The sequence below is a fragment of the Anomalospiza imberbis genome, unplaced genomic scaffold, assembly GCF_031753505.1.
Source record: "Anomalospiza imberbis isolate Cuckoo-Finch-1a 21T00152 unplaced genomic scaffold, ASM3175350v1 scaffold_43, whole genome shotgun sequence".
NCBI lineage: Eukaryota > Metazoa > Chordata > Aves > Passeriformes > Viduidae > Anomalospiza > Anomalospiza imberbis.
In genome coordinates this window covers 140,027-161,497 of record NW_027100039.1, presented here as the reverse complement: position 1 = coordinate 161,497, position 21,471 = coordinate 140,027, and the positions used below count along the sequence as shown (strand labels likewise).

Sequence of the window (21,471 nt, the reverse complement as noted above, 5' to 3'; positions counted from 1 at the left end):
AGAGAGATTTTGGGGTCCCCAGAGAGATTTTGGGGGTCCCCTTGGGGATCTCAGAGACGTTTTGGGGTTCTTTTGAGTGCGGGGGGAATTTTGGGGGTCCCTGAGGAGTTTTGGGGTCCCCGGAGACATTTTGGGGGTCCCCAGGGGGTCTCAGAGACATTTTGGGGTTCTTTTCAGATTGGGGGGGGGAATTTTGGGGGTCCCAGAGGAGTTTTTGGCGTCCCTGGAGAGATTTTGGGGGACCCCTGGGGGTCTCAGAGATGTTTTGGGGTTCTTTTAAGGGTGGGAGGAATTTTGGGGGTCCCCGGAGAGATTTTGGGGGTCACCAGGGGGTCTCAGAGAGGTTTTGGGGTTCTTTTAAGGGTGGGAGGAATTTTTGGGGGTCCCCAGAGATTTTGGGGGTCCCCCAGGGGGGTCTCAGAGAGGTTTTGGGGTTCTTATGGGGGGAGGGGATTTTTGGGGGTCCCAGAGGATTTTTGGGGTGCCCGGAAAGATTTTGGGGGTCCCCGGGGGGGGTCTCAGAGATGTTTTGGGGTTCTTTTAAGGGTGGGAGGAATTTTGGGGGTCCCCGGAGACATTTTGGGGGTCACCAGGGGGTCTCAGAGAGGTTTTGGGGTTCTTTTCAGGGGTGGGGGGAATTTTGGGGGTCCAAAAGGAGTTTTGGGGTGCCCGGAGAGATTTTGGGGGTCCCCTGGGGGTTTCAGAAATGTTTTGGGGTTCTCTTGAGGGTGGGGGGAATTTTGGGGGTCCCAGAGGAGTTTTGGCGTCCCTGGAGAGATTTTGGGGGACCCCTGGGGGTCTCAGAGACGTTTTGGGGTTCTTTAAGGGTGGGAGGAGTTTTGGGGGGTCCCAGAGGAATTTTGGGGGTCCCAGAGAGATTTTGGGGGTCACCAGGGGGTCTCAGAGAGGTTTTGGGGTTCTTTTCAGGGTGGGGGGAATTTTGGGGGTCCAAAAGGAGTTTTGGGGTGCCCGGAGAGATTTTGGGGGTCCCCTGGGGGGTTTCAGAAATGTTTTGGGGTTCTCTTGAGGGCGGGGGGAATTTTAGGGGTCCCAGAGGAGTTTTGGGGTCCCCAGAGAGATTTTGGGGGTCACCAGGGGGTCTCAGAGATGTTTTGGGGCTCTCTTGAGGGCAGTGGGAATTTTGGGGTTCTCGGAGAGATTTTGGGGGTCCCCAGGGGGGTCTCAGAGAGGTTTTGGGGTTCTTTTAAGGGTGGGGGTAATTTTGGGGTTCTCGGAGAGATTTTGGGGGGTCCCCTGGGAGTCTCAGAGCGGTTTTGGGGTTCTTTTCAGATTGGGGGGGGGGGAATTTGGGGGGATTTGGGAAGACTTGATGGGAACTGGGGGAATTTGGGGGCAATTTTGGGGGGTCCTGAATGGAATTCGGTGATTTTGGGGGGGGATTCGGGAGAATTTTGGGGGGGTCCTGAATGGAATTTGGTGATTTTGGGGGGTTGGGTGGGATTTTGGGGGGCTCTGGGGAGAATTTTGGGGTCCCCAGAGAGGTTTTAGTGTCTCAGTTTTTTGAGGGGTCCCAGAGGGTCTTTGGGGATCCCCCAAAATATTTTGGGGAGGATTTTTTGGCCTTGGGTGGATTTTGGGGTCCGTTTGGGGATTTGAGTATTTTGGGTGGGGACTCAGAGGTCTTAGAAAGTCCCTAAATGGTTTTGGAGGGTTCTGGGGGTCCCCAAAAGTCGCCGAGGGTCCCCAAAAGTCGCCGAGGGGTCCCCAAAATTCCCGGGGGATCCCCAAAATTCCCAAAAACAGCCTTGTGGGGCCCCACCGCCACCATCGCCACTTTAAGAGCATCCCATTACCCCTTTAAGAGCCGCGGGGCCCCTCATTGTGCCGTCCTTTCGCCGTTACCATGGCGACGTGGGCGTGGCTAAGGCGGCGCAGCCAATCAAAACGCGTAAAGGCGGGGGAGTGAGGGCGTGGCTAACGACAACCAGCCAATCAGCGCTGGCGGTGGGCGTGGCCCGGGCTTGTGCGGGCGCCGCCGCGCCGCTTGGGGGGCGCTGACGGCGGCTCCGGCTCCGGTGAGCTCTGAGGGGGGGGGCGGGGAAGGGCCCTTAAAAAAAAACCCAAAAAACCCCCAAAATCGCTGGAAATCGACCCAAAACCACCCCAAATCCTTTCGGAACCACCCCCGAAACCCCCCGGAGCCTTCCCGGGCCGCTCCGAGGCGCCGTTGCCGCCCTCGCCCCTCACGGTTCGCTCAGGCCGCCATTTTGGCGCCTCAGGCGGCGCTGAGCTCTGCAAGGGCCGAAAATCGCTCGAATTCCGCCCAAAACGCCCCAAATTCCCTCTGCTGCCCCCCCTCGCAGCCCCTCAGTTCCATCCGCTGACGTCCAGGCCACTTTGTCCTTCAAAAAATCCCCAAATTCCCCCAAAATTTCGTTCCGGGAGCGATCAAATCCTTGCCGATGCTCCCGGCGGCCCGAAATGCTCCGAAATTTTCTCCAAATCCTCCGGAATCTCCCCAAATCCTCCATAATATCCCAGATTCCTCCAAAATTTCCCCCAAATATTCTGAAATTTCCCCAATAATGCTCCGAAATCTCCCCAAATTCTCATGCTGGGACCCCCCCCCCCCAATCCCCCTCGCGTCCCAAACACCCCCACATTTTCCTTTTTTCACCCAAAATTCGCTCGAATCCCCCCAAAATCCCACAATCCTTTCTCGAAATTCTCCCCAAAAGTCCCCCAAATTTTCAGGGTCCTCCCCAAAATCTTCCGGAAAACCAAAAATGTTTCTCAAAGGCTCCCCCAGACCCTCGAGCCCCCCCCAAAATTTCCCAAAGTTCTCTTCAAAAACATTTATAGTCTCCCAAAAGGACTCCAAAACCCCCAGTTTTTCCCTATTCCATCCAAAAATTGACCCGAAACCCCCCAAAATCTGTCCAGTCTCCCCCAAAATCACCTTAAATCCCCCCAGATCCCACACAGGACCCTCCAAAATTCCTCAAAATCCCCCCAGAATTTCTCGAAATCTTCCTAAAAACGCCCCAGAATTCCCCCAAATCTCTCGCTTGTCTCCCCAGCCCCTCCCCTGTCCCCCAGGTGTCCTTGGCAGGGGTTGGGGCCCAGCAGAGAACCCCAAAATCACCTTAAACCCCCCCAAAATTACTTGAAAATATCCCCCAAAATCACATTAGCCCCCCCAAAATTGTCTTAAATCCCCCCAAAATCATCTTAAACCCTCCAAAATTACCTTAAACTCCCCCAAAATCACCTTAAACTCCCCAAGATCACCTCAAACCCTCCAAAATTACGTTAAATATCCCCAAAATCACCTTAAACCCCTCCAAAATTACCTTAAATATCCCCCAAAATCACCTTAAACTCCCCCAAAATCACGTTAAACCCTCCAAAATTACCTTAAACTCCCTCAAAATTACCTTAAACCTCCCAAAATTACCTTAAATATCCCCTAAAAATCACCTTAAGCTCCACAAAATCACCTTAAACCCGCCAAAATTACCTTAAACTCCCACAAAATCGCCTTAAACCCTTCAAAATTACCTTAAATATCCCCCAAAATCAACTTAAACTCCCCCAAAATCACCCTAAATCCCCCAAAATCACCTAAAACCCCCCAAAACTCACATTAAACCCCCCAAAATTGTCTTAAATCCCCCCAAAATCACTTTAAACCCCCAAAATCCCCCAAACCCCCCCAAAATCCCCCAAATCCTCACCTGTCCCCCTCAACCCTCACCTGTCCCCAGGTGTCCATGTCGGGGGTCGCTGCAAGCGGGGACCCCCAAAATCCCTCTGAGTCCCCCCAAAATCACCTAAAACCCCCCAAAATCACCTTAAACCCCCCAAAATTGTTTTAAATCCCCCCAAAATCACTTTAAGCCCCCCAAAATCCCCCAAATCCTCACCTGTCCCCCTCAACCCTCACCTGTCCCCAGGTGTCCATGTCGGGGGTCGCTGCAAGCGGGGACCCCCAAAATCCCTCTGAGTCCCCCCAAAATCACCTAAAACCCCCAAAATCACCTTAAACCCCCCAAATCCCCCCAAATCCCCCAAAATCACCTTAAACCCCCCAAAATCCCCCCAAGCCCCCCAAAATCCCCCCCAAAATCCCCCCAAAATCCACAAATCTCTCTCCTGTTCCCCTCAACTCTCACCTGTCCCCAGGTGTCCATGGCGGGGGTGGGCGCCAAGCGGGGACCCCCCCAAAATCCCTGCGAGTCCCCCCAAAATCACCTTAAACCCCCCAAAATCCCCCCAAGCCCCCCAAAATCACCTAAAATCCCCCCAAAATCCCCCCAAAATCCCCCAAATCCCTCATCTGTCCCCCTCAACCCTCACCTGTCCCCTCAGGTGTCCTTGGCGGGGGTCGGGGCAAAGCGGGGGACCCCCAAAATCCCTCCAAGTCCCCCCAAAATCACCATAAACCCCCCAAAATCAACTTAAACCCCCAAAATTGTCTTAAACCCCCCCCAAAATCACCTTAAACCCCCCAAAATCCCCCAAATCCTCACCTGTCCCCCTCAACCCTCACCTGTCCCCAGGTGTCCATGGCGGGGGTCGGCGCCAAGCGGGGACCCCCCGAGGCCGGGGGGGGCCCCCCCGAGAAGAGACCCCCCCGGGAGGAGCAGCCCCCGACCACCCTGATCGAGCCCCTGCGCCTGGGGGGCATCTCCTCCACGGTGAGCGCACCTGGGCACACCTGGGGGCACCTGGGGACACCTGGGCACACCTGGGGACACCTGGGCACACCTGGGCACACCTGGGCACACCTGGGCACACCTGGGAACACCTGGGGGCACCTGGGGGCACCTGGGGATACCTGGATACACCTGGGAACACCTGGGCACACCTGGGTACACTGGGCACACCTGGGCACACCTGGGGACACCTGGGCACACCTGGGGGCACCTGGGGACACCAGGGCACACCTGGGGACACCTGGACACACCTGGGCACATCTGGGCACACCTGGGCACACCTGGGGGCACCTGGGGACACCTGGGGACACCTGGATACACCTGGGCACACCTGGGGGTACCTGGGGGCACCTGGGGACACCTGGGCACACCTGGGTACACCTGGGGGCACCTGGGTACAGCTGGGGACACCCCTGGGCACACCTGGGGGCACCTGGGCACACCTGGGGACACCTGGGGGCACCTGGGCACACCTGGGATACACCTGGGGGCACCTGGGCACACCTGGGGGCACCTGGGGGACACCTGGGTACACCTGGGCACACCTGGGGACACCTGGGGACACCTGGGAGCACCTGGGATACACCTGGGATACACCTGGGCACACCTGGGTACAGCTGGGGACACCTGGGGGCACCTGGGGACACCTGGGCACACCTGGGCTTCACATGGGCACACCTGGGAGCACCTGGGCACACCTGGGGGCACCTGGGTACAGCTGGGGACACCAGGGGGGCACCTGGGCACACCTGGGATACACCTGGGCACACCTGGGCACACCTGGGGGCACCTGGGGACACCTGGGCACACCTGGGGACACCTGGGGACACCTGGGCACACCTGGGGACACCTGGGGGCACCTGGGGACACCTGGGCACACCTGGGGACACCTGGGCACACCTGGGCACACCTGGGCACACCTGGGCACACCTGGGCACACCTGGGGACACCTGGGCTACACATGGGGACATCTGAGAACACCTGGGTACAGCTGGGCACACCTGGGTACAGCTGGGGGCACCCTGGGGACACCTGGGGACACCTGGGCACACCTGGGGACACCTGGGGGCACCTGGGGACACCTGGGGACACCTGGGCACACCTGGGCACACCTGGGGACACCTGGGCACACCTGGGGGCACCTGGGGACACCTGGGGACACCTGGGCACACCTGGGGGGTACCTGGGGACACCTGGGGACACCTGGGCACACCTGGGGGTACCTGGGGGCACCTGGGAACACCTGGGGGCACCTGGGCACACCTGGGCACACCTGGGCACACCTGGGATACACCTGGGATACACCTGGGGGCACCTGGGGACACCTGGACACACCTGGGATACACCTGGGCACACCTGGGGACACCAGGGGGCACCTGGGGACACCTGGGGACACCTGGGGGCACCTGGGGACACCTGGGGACACCTGGGATACACCTGGGCACACCTGGGAGCACCTGGGCACACCTAGGACACACCTGGGGACACCTGGGGGACACCTGGGGACACTTGGGGGCACCTGGGGGCACCTGGACACACCTGGGGACACCTGGGGGCACCTGGGGGCACCTGGGCACACCTGGGGGCACCTGGGGACACCAGGGGGCACCTGGGATACACCTGGGCACACCTGGAAGCACCTGGGAACACCTGGGGGCACCTGGGTACAGCTGGGGGCACCTGGGGGCACCTGGGATATACGTGGGTACAGCTGGGAATACCTGGGCACATCTGGGATACACCTGGGCACAGCTGGGGTACACCTGGGGTACACCTGGGTACAGCTGGGCACAGCTGGGATACACCTGGGATACACCTGGGACAGGTGAGGGCACACCTGGGCACACCTGGGTACACCTGGACAGGTGAGGGCACACCTGGGCACACCTGGGTAACACCTGGGCACAGCTGGGATACACCTGGGACAGGTGAGGGCACAGCTGGGCTCATCTGGGTACAGGGCACTCACCTGTGCAGGAGGCGATGGACGTGGAGATTCTGCAGTTCCAGAACAAGAAACTGTCTCACCTGTGTGTGTCACCTGTGTGTCACCTGTGTGTGTGTCACCTGTGTCTTACCTGTCCATGTGTCACCTGTGTGTGTCTCACCTGTCCATGTCTCACCTGTCCATGTCTCACCTGTCTCACTTGTCTCACCTGTCCATGTCTCACCTGTGTGTGTCTCACCTGTGCAGGAGGAGATGGACGTCAAGGTGCTGCAGTTCCGGAACAAGAAGCTGTGTCTCACCTGTTCATGTCTCACCTGTCTCACCTGTCCATGTCTCACCTGTCCATGTCTCACCTGTCTCACCTGTCCATGTCTCACCTGTCCATGTCTCACCTGTCCATGTCTCACCTGTCTCACCTGTCTCACCTGTGCAGGAGGAGATGGACGTCAAGGTGCTGCAGTTCCGGAACAAGAAGCTGTGTCTCACCTGTCCATGTCTCACCTGTGTGTGTGTCACCTGTCTCACCTGTCCATGTCTCACCTGTCCATGTTTCACCTGTCCGTGTCTCACCTGTCTCACCTGTGTGTGTCTCACCTGTCTCACCTGTGCAGGAGGAGATGGACGTCAAGGTGCTGCAGTTCCGGAACAAGAAGCTGTGTCTCACCTGTGTCACCTGTCCGTGTCTCACCTGTCCATGTCTCACCTGTCCATGTCTCACCTGTCTCACTTGTCTCACCTGTCCATGTCTCACCTGTGTGTGTCTCACCTGTGCAGGAGGAGATGGACGTCAAGGTGCTGCAGTTCCGGAACAAGAAGCTGGCCGAGCGGCTGGAGCAGCGCCAGGCGTGCGAGGACGAGCTGCGCGAGCGCATCGAGAAGCTCGAGAAGCGCCAGGCCACCGACGACGCCACGCTGCACCTGGTCAACCGCTTCTGGGCACAGGTAACGCACCTGGGCGCACCTGGGCACACCTGGGCAGGGCACCTGGGCACACCTGGGGCAGGTAAAACACGGAAAAATGGGGGCACAAGGGACAAAACCGGGGTTTGGGCACTAAAAATGGGGTCAGGGGACGGCCTGCACCTGGGCAGCCGCTTGTGGGCACAGGTGAGACTCACCTGGGCACACCTGGGCACACCTGGGTGCACCTGGGCACACCTGGGCACACCTGGGCACACCTGGGGTGGATAAAAACGGGGGAAAATGGGGGGCAGAAGGAATAAAACTGGGGTTTGGGCACTAAAAATGGGGTCAGGGAGGGCCTGCACCTGGGCAGCCGCTTGTGGGCACAGGTGAGACTCACCTGGGCACACCTGGGCACACCTGGGCACACCTGGGGCGCACCTGGGTGCACCTGGGCACACCTGGGCACACCTGGGTGCACCTGGGCACACCTGGGGTGGATAAAAAACGGGAAAATGGGGGCAGAAGGAAAAAAAAAATGGGACTTTGGGCACTAAAAATGCACCTGGGGACCCCAAAAATGGGGTCAGGGGCACCCGGGTGATTCTGGGCACACCTGGGCACACCTGGGCACACCTGGGCACAGCTGGGCACAGCTGGGCACACCTGGGATACACCTGGGCACACCTGGGCACAGCTGGGCACACCTGGGATACACCTGGGCACACCTGGGATACACCTGGGCACACCTGGGCACACCTGGGATACACCTGGGCTCACCTGGGCACACCTGGGCACACCTGGGCACACCTGGGCACACCTGGGCACAGCTGGGCACACCTGGGATACACCTGGGCACACCTGGAATACACCGGGCACACCTGGGCTCACCTGGGTACACCTGGGATACACCTGGGCACACCTGTGGATACACCTGGGATACACCTGGGCACACCTGGGCACACCTGGGATACACCTGGGGGCACCTGGGATACACCTGGGCACACCTGGGCACACCTGGGCACACCTGGAATACACCTGGAATACACCTGGGCACACCTGGGATACACCTGGGCACACCTGGGCACACCCTGGGCACACCTGGGCTCACCTGGGTACACCTGGGATACACCTGGGCACACCTGGGATACACCTGGGATACACCTGGGCACACCTGGGCACACCTGGGATACACCTGGGGGCACCTGGGATACACCTGGGCACACCTGGGCACACCTGGGATAGACCTGGGCACACCTGGGATACACCTGGGTACACCTGGGATACACCTGGGCACACCTGGGCTCACCTGGGCACACCTGGGCACACCTGGGCACACCTGGGTATAGCTGGAATACACCTGGGCACACCTGGGATAGACCTGGGCACACCTGGGATACACCTGGGTACACCTGGGCTCACCTGGGCACACCTGGGGGCACCTGGGCACATCTGGGCACACCTGGGGGCACCTGGGCACATCTGGGCACACCTGGGCACACCTGGGGGCACCTGGGCACATCTGGGCACACCTGGGGCACACCTGGGGACACCTGGGGCTCACCTGAGCACAGCTGGGCACACCTGGGATACACCTGGGCACACCTGGGCACACCTGGGCACACCTGGGATGCACCTGGGCACACCTGGGCACACCTGGGATACACCTGGGATACACCTGGGATGCACCTGGGCACACCTGGGCACACCTGGGATACACCTGGGCACACCTGGGCACACCTGGAATACACCTGGGCACACCTGGGCTCACCTGAGCACACCAGTGGTCGATTTTGGGTTGATTTTGGGGTTTTTTGGGCCATTTTTAACCCTTTCCTCCCCCAGCTGGATTCGGGGTCGGTTTTGGGGCAATTTTGAGGAATTTTGGGCCGTTTTTAACCCTTCCTCTGCCAGCTGGGTTTAGGTTGATTTCGGGCTGATTCGGGGTTGATTTTGGGGAATTTTGGGTCATTTTTAACCCTTTCCTCCCCCAGCTGGATTTGGGGTTGATTTTGGGTTGATTTTGGGTTTTTTTGGGCCGTTTTTAACCCTTTTCCAACTGGATTCGGGGTTGATTTTGGGTTGATTTTGGGGATTTTTGGGCCGTTTTTAACCCTTTCCCCCCCAGCTGGATTCGGGGTCGGTTTTGGGGTAAATTTGGGGATTTTTGGGCCGTTTTTAACCCTTTCCCCCCCAGCTGGATTCAGGGTTGATTTTGGGTTGATTTTGGGGATTTTTGGCCTTTTTTAACCCTTCCTTTTCCAGCTGGATTCGGGGTTGATTTTGGGTTGATTTTGGGGATTTTTGGGCCATTTTTAACCCTTTCCTCCCCCAGCCGGGTTTGGGGTTGATTTTGGGATTTTGGGGCCATTTCTAACCCTTTCCCCCCAGCTGGATTCAGGTTGATTTTGGGGTAAATTTGGGGCAATTTGGGCCGTTTTTAACCCTTTCCTTCCCAGCTGGGTTTAGGTTGATTTTGGGTCGATTTTGGGTTGATTTTGGGGTAATTTTGGGGTTTTTTGGGCCATTTTTAACCTTTTCCTTCCCAGCTGTGTTTAGGTTGATTTTGGGTCGATTTTGGGTCGATTTTGGGGTTGATTTTGGGGGGTTTTGGGCCATTTTTAACCCTTTCTGCCCCAGCTGGATTCAGGGTCGGTTTTTGGGGCGATTTTGGGGCAATTTGTGCCGTTTTTAACCCTTTCTGACCCAGTTGGGTTTGGGGTCGGTTTTGGGGTAAATTTGGGGATTTTTGGGCCATTTTAACCCTTTCCTCCCCCAGCCAGGATTTCGGTTATTTTGTGTCGATTTTGGGGCAATTTTGGGGATCTTTGGGCCGTTTTTAACCCTTTCCTTTCCAGCTGGATTTGGGGTAATATTGGGTTTTTTTGGTGCCATTTTTAACCCTTTCCTCCCCCAGCCAGATTTCGGTTGATTTTGTGTTGATTTTGGAGCAATTTTGGGGATTTTTGTGCCGTTTTTAACCCTTTCTGCCCCCAGCTGGGTTTGGGGTTAATTTTGGGGTAAATTTGTTTTTTTTTGGTGCCATTTTTAACCCTTTCCTCCCCCAGCTGGATTCAGGTTGATTTTGGGGTAAATTTTGGCTTTTTTCGTGCCATTTTTAACCCTTTCCCCCCCAGCTGGATTCGGGGTTGGTTTTTGGGGTAAATTTGGGGATTTTTGTGCCATTTTTAACCCTTCCTTTTCCAGCTGCATTCAGGGTTGGTTTTTGGGGTAAATTTGGTTTTTTTTTTGTGCCATTTTTAACCCTTTCTGCCCAGTTGGGTTTGGGGTTGATTTTGGGACAGTTTTGGGGAATTTTGTGCCATTTTTAACCTTTCTGCCCCAGCCAGATTTCGGTTGATTTTGTGTTGATTTTGGCGCAATTTTGGGGATTTTTGGGCCGTTTTTAACCCTTTCCTTCCCAGCTGGTTTTGGGGTCGGTTTTGGGTTCATTTTGGGGAATTTTGTGCCATTTTTAACCCTTTCCCCCCCAGCCGGATTTAGGTTTATTTAGGGTTGATTTTGGGTTGATTTTGGGGTAAATTTTGGGTCTTTTTGGCCGTTTTTAACCCTTTCCTCCCCCAGCCAGATTTCGGTTGATTTTGTGTTGATTTTGGAGCAATTTTGGCTTTTTTCGTGCCATTTTTAACCCTTTCTGCCCCAGCTGGGTTTGGGGTCGATTTTGGGGGTAATTTTGGGTTTTTTTGGGGCCTTTTTTAACCCTTTCCTCCCCAGCTGGACTCGGAGGTCCAGGCCCTGCTGCGCCGCTGCGACGGCGACGGGGGAGGGGCCGGGGGGCGGGGCTGGGGCGGCCCCGCCCCCCGGGGACCCCCCCTGGGGACCCCCCCGAGCCCCCCCCCGAACCCCCCCGGGGACCCCGAGAGGAGAGGTGAGCGGGGGAGGGGATTCGGGGGAAATTTGGGATTCTGGGGGGGAAATTTTGGGATTTTGGGGGGAAATTTTGGGATTTTGGGGGGGTAATTTGGGATTTTGGGGGGGTAATTTGGGATTTTGGGGGGGAATTTGGGATTTTGTGGGGGATTTGGGGGGGAATTTTGGGATTTTGGGGGGAAATTTGGGATTTTGGGGGGGAATTTGGGATTTTGTGGGGGATTTTGGGGGAAGATTTGGGATTTTGAGAGGAAAAATTTGGGTTTGGGGAAGGAAGTTTGGGGTTTTGGGGGAAAATTTGGGATTTTGAGGGGGATTTTGGGGGAAGATTTGGGATTTTGAGGGGGAAATTTGGGATTTTTGGGGGAATTTGGGATTTTGGGGGGGAATTTGGGATTTTGTGGGGGATTTTGGGGGAAGATTTGGGATTTTGAGAGGAAAAATTTGGGTTTGGGGAAGGAAATTTGGGGTTTTGGGGGAAAATTTGGGATTTTGTGGGAGAAATTTGGTATTTTGGGGGGAAGATTTGGGATTTTGGGGGGGGAATTTGGGATTTTGGGGGGAATTTTGGGATTTTGGGGGGGAATTTGGGATTTTGGGGGGGAAATTTGGGGATTTTGGGGGGGAAATTTGGGATTTGGGGGGGGAAATTTGGATTTTGAGGGGGAATTTTGGGATTTGCGGGGGGAATTTGGGATTTTGGGGGAGAAATTTTGGGTTTGGGAGGGGAAATTTGGGATTTTGAGGGAGAAATTTGGGATTTTGGGGGAAATTTGGGGATTTTGGGGGAAAATTTGGATTTTGATGGGGAAATTTGGGATTCGGGGGAAAATTTGGATATGGGGCAGAAATTTGGGGGAGAAATTTGGGGTCTGGGGGGGAAATTTGGGGTTTTGGGGAGAATTTTTGGGATTTTGGGGGGGAAATTTGGGATTGTGAGGGGGAAATTTGGGATTTTTGGGGGGTAATTTGGGATTCTGGGGGGGAAATTTTGGGATTTTGGGGGGAATTTTGGGATTTTTGGGGGGGAATTTGGGATTTTGTGGGGGATTTTGGGGGAAGATTTGGGATTTTGAGAGGAAAAATTTGGGTTTGGGGAAGGAAATTTGGGGTTTTGGGGGAAAGTTTGGGATTTTGAGGGGGGAAATTTGGGATTTTGGGGGGAATTTTGGGATTTTGGGGGGAATTTTGGGATTTTGAGGGGGAAATTTTTGGATTTTGGGGGGAATTTTGGGGTTTTGGGGGGGGAAATTTGGGGTTTTGGGGGGGAAAATTAGGGATTTTGGGGGGGAAATTTGAGATTTTGGGGGGAAATTTGGGATTTTGGGGGGGGAAATTTGGTTTTGGGGAGGGAAATTTTGGGTTTTGGGGGGGAATTTTGGGATTTTGGGGGGGAATTTGGGATTTTGGAGGGAATTTGGGATTTTGGGGGGGAAATTTGGGATTTTGGGGGGATAATTTGCAGTTTTGGGGGGAATTTGGGATTTTGGGGGAATTTTGGGATTTTGGGGGGGAATTTGGGATTTTGTGGGGGATTTTGGGGGAAGATTTTGGATTTTGAGAGGAAAAATTTGGGTTTGGGGGAAGGAAATTTGGGGGTTTTGGGGGAAAACTTGGGATTTTGAGGGGGATTTTGGGGGGGAAATTTGGGATTTTGGGGGGGAATTTGGGATTTGGGGGGGAAATTTTAGTGTTTTGGGGGGAAATTTGGGATTTTGGGGGAATTTTGAGGGGAAAAATTTGGTTTGGGGAGGGAAATTTGGGATTTTGAGGGGGAAATTTGGGATTTTGGGGGAAATTTGGGGATTTTGGGGGAAATTTGGGGATTTTGGGGGAAAATTTTGGATTTTGAGGGGGAATTTGGGATTGTAGGGAGGAAATTTGTGATTTTGGGGGGGAAATTTGGGATTTTGGAGGGAAATTTGGGATTTTGGGGGTCCTGGGAGGGAATTGGGGGGGGGAAATTTGGAATTTTGGGGGGGAAATTTGGGGTTTTGGGGGAAATTTGGGATTTTGAGGGGGAAAATTTGGGTTTGGGGAGGGAAATTTGGGGTTTTGGGGGAAAATTTGGGATTTTGAGGGGGAATTTGGGATTTTTGGGGCGGGAATTTGGGATTTTGGGGAGAAATTTTGGGTTTGGGGAGGGAAATTTGGGATTTTGGGGGAAAATTTGGGATTTTGAGGGGGAATTTGGGATTTTGGGGCGGAATTTGGGATTTTGGGGGAGAAATTTTGGGTTTGGGGAGGGAAATTTGGGATTTTGGGGGAAAATTTGGGGATTTTGAGGGGGAAATTTGGAATTTTGAGGGAAGATTTGGGATTTTGGGGGAGAAATTTTGGGGTTTGGGGAGGGAAATTTGGGATTTTGGGGGAAAATATGGGATTTTGAGGGGGAAATTTGGGATTTTGGGGGGAAAATTTTAGGTGTTTTGGGGGGAAACTTGGGATTTTGGGGGGGAAATTTGGGTTTGGGGAGGGAAATTTGGGGTTTTGGGGGTCGGGGGGGATTTTGGGGAGGAAATTTGGGGTTGGGTGAAATTTTGGGGATTTCGGGGTCCAAATTTGGGATTTTGAGGGGGATTTGGGGAGGAAATTCGGGATTTTGGGGTTCCGGGAGGGGATTTGGGGAGGAAATTTGGGGGTTGGGCGAAATTTTGGGGATTTCAGGGTCCAAATTTGGGATTTTGGGGGGGAATTTGGGATTTTGGGGAGGAAATTCGGGTGTTGGGCGAAATTTTGGGGATTTCAGGGTCCAAATTTGGGATTTTGGGGGGGGAAATTCGGGGTTGGGCGAAATTTTGGGGATTTCAGGGTCCAAATTTGGGATTTTGGGGGGGAATTTGGGGAGGAAATTTGGAGTTTGGGGGTCTGGGGGGGATTTGGGGAGGAAATTTGGGGTTGGGCGAAATTTTGGGGATTTCAGGGTCCAAATTTGGGATTTTGGGGCGGAACCCTGGCGTCTGGGGGAGGAAATTTGGATTTTGGGGGGGAACCCTGGCGTCTGGGGGAGGAAATTTGGGATTTTGGGGTTCCGGGAGGGGATTTGCGGAGAAAATTCGGGGTTGGGCGAAATTTTGGGGATTTCAGGGTCCAAATTCGGGATTTTGGGGGGGAACCCTGGCGTTTGGGGGAGGAAAATTCGGGATTTTGGGGCGGAACCCTGGCGTCTGGGGGAGGAAATTCGGGATTTTGGGGCGTTCCGGGGCCTCCCCAGGGTTTTTGGGGCGGGGGGCGGCGTTTCTCATTTGCATAAGCGTGCCCTAATTAGCGCTGATTATTCCGCAGAGCCGTGGGCGGGGCCCGAGGAGGGCGTGGCCGCCGCCCCCGCCCCCCCCCAGGCTGGGCTTTGCCCCCGAGGCCGTGGCCAGGCTGGGCGGGGCCCTGGGCCGGGTGCAGAGGGCGCTGCACCAGCTGGGGGGGCACCTGGGCGCCCGCCGTGAGTCACCTGGGCACACCTGGGGGGTTAAAAACACACCTGGGCGCACCTGGGGGGCACCTGGGCACACCTGGGCACACCTGGGGGGTTAAAAACACACCTGGGGGCACCTGGGCACACCTGGGCACACCTGGGCACACCTGGGAGCACCTGGGGGTTAAAAACACACCTGGGGGGGCACCTGGGCGCCCGCCGTGAGTCACCTGGGCACACCTGGGCACACCTGGGATACACCTGGGGGCACCTGGGGGGGTTTAGAAACACACCTGGGCAGACCTGGGGGCACCTGGGGGCACCTGGGGGGTTAGAAAACACACCTGGGCACACCTGGGGGCACCTGGGGGCACCTGGGATACACCTGGAGCACCTGGGGGGGTTAGAAACACACCTGGGCACACCTGGGCACACCTGGGGGGTTAGAAACACACCATGGGGGGGCACCTGGGCGCCCGCCGTGAGTCACCTGGGCACACCTGGGGGTTAAAAACACACCTGGGCACACCTGGGGGCACCTGGGCGCACCTGGGGGGCACCTGGGGTGTTAAAAACACACCTGGGCACACCTGGGGGTTAAAAACACACCTGGGCACACCTGGGCACACCTGGGGGCACCTGGGGGTTAAAAACACACCTGGGCACACTGGGGGGGTTAAAAACACACCTGGGCACACCTGGGGCACACCTGGGCACAGCTGGGGGGTTAGAAACACACCTGGGCGCACCTGGGGGGCACCTGGGATACACCTGGGGGGTTAAAAACACACCTGGGCACACCTGGGGGGTTAGAAACACACCTGGGCACACCTGGGACACACCTGGGGGCACCTGGGATACACCTGGGGGCACCTGGGATACACCTGGGGGGTTAGAAACACACCTGGGGGCACCTGGGCACACCTGGGGGGTTAAAAAACACACCTGGGGCACACCTGGGCACACCTGGGGGCACCTGGGGGGGGTTAAAAACACACCTGGGCACACCTGGGGGCACCTGGGGGGGGTTAAAAACACACCTGGGCACACCTGGGGGCACCTGGGCACACCTGGGGGGCACCTGGGCACACCTGGGATACACCTGGGGGGCACCTGGGCACACCTGGGGGGGCACACCTGGGCACACCTGGGCAGGTTTAAAGGGGATTTGGGGGGGGAATTTTGGGGATTTTTGGGATTTTTGGGGATTTTTTTTGGGAATTTTGGGCGTCCTTGGCGGGAATTTTTTGGGAATTTGGGAAATTGGGATTTTTTTGGGATTTTTTTGGGGATTTTGGGGGGGGTGTTTTGGGATTCCACGGGAATTTTTGGGATTATTTTGGGGATTTTGTTCGGGATTTTTGGGGATTATTTTGGGATTTTTTGGGCATTCTTGTGGGATTATTTTGGGGATTTTTGGGGATTATTCTGGGGATTTTTTTGGGGATTTTTTGGGGATTATTTGCGGATTTTTTTGGGGATGATTTTGGGATTATTTTGGGATTTTTTGGTCATTCCTGTGGGATTCCAGGGGATTTTTTGGGGATGATTTTGGGGATTTTTTTGGGGGGATTATTTTGGGATTTTCTGGGGCATTCCTGTGGGATTCCAGGGGATTTTTTGGGAATTATTTTGCAATTTTTGGGGGATTTTTGGGGCATTGCTGTGGGATTCCTGGGGATTTTTTGGGAATCATTTTGGGAATTATTTTGGGATTTTTGGGGATTATTTTGGGGATTATTTTTGTGATTTTTGGGGATTTTTTTGGGGATTTTTTGGAGATTATTTTTGGGATTATTTTGGGATTTTTTGGTCATTCTTGTGGGATTCCAGGGGGTTTTTTGGGGATTTTTTTTTGGATTTTTTGGTCATTCCTGTGGGATTCCAGGGGGTTTTTTGGGGATTTTTTTTTTGGATTTTTTGGTCATTCCCGTGGGATTCCAGGGGTTTTTTTGGGGATTTTTTTTTGGATTTTTTGGTCATTCCTGTGGGATTCCAGGGGGTTTTTGGTGATTATTTTGGGGATTTTTTTTTAATTTTTGGGCATTGCTGTGGGATTCCCGGGGATTTTTTGGTGTTTATTTTGGGGATGATTTGGGGATTTTCTGGGGCATTCCTGTGGGATTCCAGGGGTTTTTTTGGGGATTTTTTTTTTGGATTTTTTGGTCATTCCCGTGGGATTCCAGGGGTTTTTTTGGGGATTTTTTTTTGGATTTTTTGGTCATTCCTGTGGGATTCCAGGGGATTTTTTGGGGATGATTTTGGGACTAATTTTGGGATTTTTTGGGGATTATTTTGGGATTTATTGGGGATTTTTGGGGATTATTTTGGGATTATTTTGGGGATTTTTTGGGGATTTTTGGGGATTATTCTGGGGATTTTTTTTGCGATTTTTGGGGGATGATTTTGGGATTATTTGGGAATTTTTTGGTCATTTCTGTGGGATTCCAGGGGGTTTTTTGGGGATTATTTTTGGATTTTTTGGTCATTCCCGTGGGATTCCAGGGGGTTTTTTGGGGATTTTTTTTTTTGATTTTTTGGTCATTCCTGTGGGATTCCAGGGGATTTTTTGGGAATCATTTTGGGGATTTTTTTTGTGATTTTTGGGGATTTTTTGGGGGATTTTTTGGAGATTATTTTTGGGATTATTTTGGGATTTTTTGGTCATTCCTGTGGGATTCCAGGGGGTTTTTTGGGGATTTCTTTTTGGATTTTTTGGTCATTCCTGTGGGATTCCAGGGGATTTTTTGGGGATTTTTTTTTTGATTTTTTGGTCATTCCTGTGGGATTCCAGGGGATTTTTTGGGGACGATTTTGGGATTATTTTGGGATTTTTTGGGGATTATTTTGGGATTATTTTGGGGATTTTTGGGGGATTTTTGGGGATTATTTTGGGATTTATTGGGGATTTTTGGGGATGATTTTTGGGGATTATTTTGGGGATTATTTGGGGATTTTTGGGGATGATTTTGGGGTTTTTTTTTTTGATTTTTTGGTCATTCCCGTGGGATTCCAGGGGGTTTTTTGGGGATTTTTTTTGGATTTTTTGGTCATTCCTGTGGGATTCCAGGGGTTTTTTTGGGGATTTCTTTTTGGATTTTTTGGTCATTCCTGTGGGATTCCAGGGGTTTTTTTGGGGACTTTTTTTTGGATTTTTTGGTCATTCCTGTGGGATTCCAGGGGGTTTTTTGGGGATTTTTTTTGGATTTTTTGGGCATTCCCGTGGGATTCCAGGGGGTTTTTTGGGGATTTTTTTTGGATTTTTTGGTCATTCCTGTGGGATTCCAGGGGATTTTTTGGGAATCATTTTGGGGATTTTTTTTTGTGATTTTTGGGGATTTTTTTGGGCATTTTTTTGGGGATAATTTTGGGATTATTTTGGGATTTTTTTGGTCATTCCCGTGGGATTCCAGGGGTTTTTTTGGGGATTTTTTTTTGGATTTTTTGGTCATTCCCGTGGGATTCCAGGGGGTTTTTTGGGGATTTCTTTTTGGATTTTTTGGTCATTCCTGTGGGATTCCAGGGGGTTTTTTGGAGATTTTTTTTTTGGATTTTTTGGTCATTCCCGTGGGATTCCAGGGGTTTTTTGGGGATGATTTTGGGATTATTTTGGGATTTTTTGGGGATGATTTTGGGATTATTTTGGGGATTTTTTGGGGGATTTTTGGGGATTATTTTGGGATTTTTTGGGGATTTTTGGGGATTATTTTGGGGATTATTTGGGGATTTTTGGGGATGATTTTGGGGGGTTTTTTTTGGATTTTTTTGGTCATTCCCGTGGGATTCCAGGGGATTTTTTGGGAATTGCAGCGGAGCTGGCGGAGGCCGGGCGGGAGCTGCTGCGGGAGCTGCTCAGGGAGCACCGGCGCCTGCAGGAGCTGACGCAGCACCTGCACGAGAAGCACCAGCGCGAGGCCCTCGAGGTACCTGCGTCACCGGGGTGTCACCGGGGTGTCACCTGGGTGTCACCTGGGTGTCACCTGGGTGTCACCTGTGTCACCTCTGTGTCACCTGTGTCACCTGTGTCACCTGGGTGTCACCTGGGTGTCACCTGGCTGTCACCTGGGTGTCACCTGGGTGTCACCTGGGTGTCACCTGTGTCACCTGGGTGTCACCTGTCCCACCTGTGTCCCATCTGTGTCACCTGGGTGTCACTTGGGTGTCACCTGTGTCACCTGGGTGTCACCTGGGTGTCACCTGTCCCATCTGTGTCACCTGTGTCCCATCTGTGTCACCTGGGTGTCACCTGGGTGTCACCTGGGTGTCACCTGTGTCACCTGTGTGTCACCTGGATGTCACCTGTGTCACCTGTGTCCCATCTGTGTCACCTGGGTGTCACCTGTGTCACCTGTGTCATCTGGGTGTCACCTGGGTGTCACCTGTGTCACCTGTGTCACCTGTGTGTTACCTGTGTGTCACCTGTGTCACCTGTGTGTCACCTGGGTGTCACCTGGGTGTCACCTCTGTGTCACCTGTGTCACCTGGGTGTCACCTGTGTCACCTGTGTCCCACCTGTGTCACCTGTGTCATCTCTGTGTCACCTGGGTGTCACCTGGGTGTCACCTGAGTCACCTCTGTGTCACCTGAGTCATCTCTGTGTCACCTGTCCCATCTGTGTCACCTGGGTGTCACCTGTGTCACCTGTGTCTCATGTCCCACCTGTGTCCCATCTGTGTCACCTGGGTGTCACCTGTGTCACCTGTGTTCCATCTGTGTCACCTGTGTCACCTGTGTCACCTGGGTGTCACCTGTCCCATCTGTGTCACCTGTGTCATTTGTGTGTCACTTGGGTGTCACCTGTGTCCCACCTGTGTCACCTGGGTGTCACCTGGGTGTCACCTGTGTCACCTCTGTGTCACCTGTGTCACCTGGGTGTCACCTGGATGTCACCTCTGTGTCACCTGTGTCACCTGGGTGTCACCTGTGTCACCTGTATCCCATCTGTGTCACCTGTGTCACCTGGGTGTCACCTGTGTCCCATCTGTGTCACCTGTGTCATCTCTGTGTCACCTGTCCCATCTGTGTCACCTGTGTCACCTGTGTCACCTGGGTGTCACCTGTGTCACCTGGGTGTCACCTGTGTCACCTCTGTGTCACCTGGCTGTCACCTGGGTGTCACCTGGGTGTCACCTGTCCCACCTGTGTTACCTGTGTCATCTCTGTGTCACCTGTCCCATCTGTGTCACCTGTGTCACCTGTGTCACCTGGGTGTCACCTGTGTCACCTGTGTCACCTGGGTGTCACCTGTGTCACCTGTGTGTTACCTGTGTGTCACCTGTGTCCCATCTGTGTCACCTGGGTGTCACCTGTCCCATCTGTGTCACCTGTGTGTCACCTGTCCCACCTGGGTGTCACCTGTGTCACCTGTGTCACTTGTGTCCCATCTGTGTCACCTGGGTGTCACCTGTGTCACCTGGGTGTCACCTGGGTGTCACCTGGGTGTCACCTGTGTCACCTGGCTGTCACCTGTGTCACCTGGGTGTCACCTGGGTGTCACCTGTGTCACCTGGCTGTCACCTGTGTCACCTGGGTGTCACCTGGGTGTCACCTGTGTCACCTGGGTGTCACCTGGGTGTCACCTGGGTGTCACCTGTCCCATCTGTGTCACCTGGCTGTCACCTGTGTCACTTGGGTGTCACCTGGCTGTCACCTGTGTCACCTGGGTGTCACCTGTGTGTCACCTGGGTGTCACCTGAGTCACCTCTGTGTCACCTGAGTCATCTCTGTGTCACCTGTCCCATCTGTGTCACCTGGGTGTCACCTGGGTGTCACCTGTGTCACCTGAGTCATCTCTGTGTCACCTGTGTCACCTGGGTGTCACCTCTGTGTCACCTGAGTCATCTCTGTGTCACCTGTCCCATCTGTGTCACCTGTGTTACCTGTGTCACCTGGCTGTCACCTGGGTGTCACCTGGGTGTCACCTGTCCCATCTGTGTCACCTGGGTGTCATCTGTGTGTCACCTGTCCCATCTGTGTCACCTGTGTCACCTGGCTGTCACCTGTGTCCCATCTGTGTCACCTGGGTGTCACCTGTGTCACCTCTGTGTCACTTGAGTCATCTCTGTGTCACTTGTCCTATCTGTGTCACCTGTGTCACCTGGGTGTCACCTGTGTCACCTGAGTGCCACCTGGGTGTCACCTGTCCCATCTGTGTCACCTGTGTCCCATCTGTGTCACCTGGGTGTCACCTGGGTGTCACCTGTGTCACCTGGGTGTCACCTGGATGTCACCTGTGTCACTTGTGTCCCATCTGTGTCACCTGTGTGTCACCTGTGTCCCATCTGTGTCATCTGTCCCATCTGTGTCACCTGGGTGTCACCTGTGTCACCTGGGTGTCACCTGTGTCACCTCTGTGTCACTTGGGTGTCACCTGTGTCACCTGTGTCACCTGGGTGTCACCTCTGTGTCACCTGTGTCACCTCTGTGTCACCTGTCTCATCTGTGTCACCTGTGTCACCTCTGTGTCACCTGGCTGTCACCTGTGTCACCTCTGTCCCACCTGTGTCACCTGGGTCACCTGGGTGTCACCTGGGTGTCACCTGGGTGTCACCTGTGTCACCTGGCTGTCACCTGTGTGTCACCTGTGTCACCTGTGTCACCTGGCTGTCACCTGGCTGTCACCTGGATGTCACCTGTGTCAC

General features: G+C 54.2%; 2 protein-coding genes across 2 annotated transcripts in view; one reads left to right on the top strand and one right to left on the bottom strand.

The window, feature by feature from the left end:
* Positions 1–1,866, bottom strand: part of LOC137466707 (uncharacterized) — a 122,137-nt gene extending 120,271 nt beyond the window's left edge. The window contains exon 1 of the mRNA XM_068178391.1: positions 1,847–1,866. Within this exon, the coding sequence (XP_068034492.1) occupies positions 1,847–1,866 (20 nt within the window). The remainder of the gene's footprint in view (positions 1–1,846) is intronic.
* A 103-nt stretch (positions 1,867–1,969) lies between these two features.
* The window catches only part of LOC137466706 (E3 ubiquitin-protein ligase BRE1B-like), a 115,304-nt gene continuing 95,802 nt past the window's right edge, over positions 1,970–21,471 (top strand). The window contains exons 1-3 of the mRNA XM_068178389.1: positions 1,970–2,036; positions 4,524–4,661; positions 7,402–7,569. Of these exons, the coding sequence (XP_068034490.1) occupies positions 4,530–4,661; positions 7,402–7,569 (300 nt within the window). The 5' untranslated portion in view covers positions 1,970–2,036; positions 4,524–4,529. The remainder of the gene's footprint in view (positions 2,037–4,523; positions 4,662–7,401; positions 7,570–21,471) is intronic.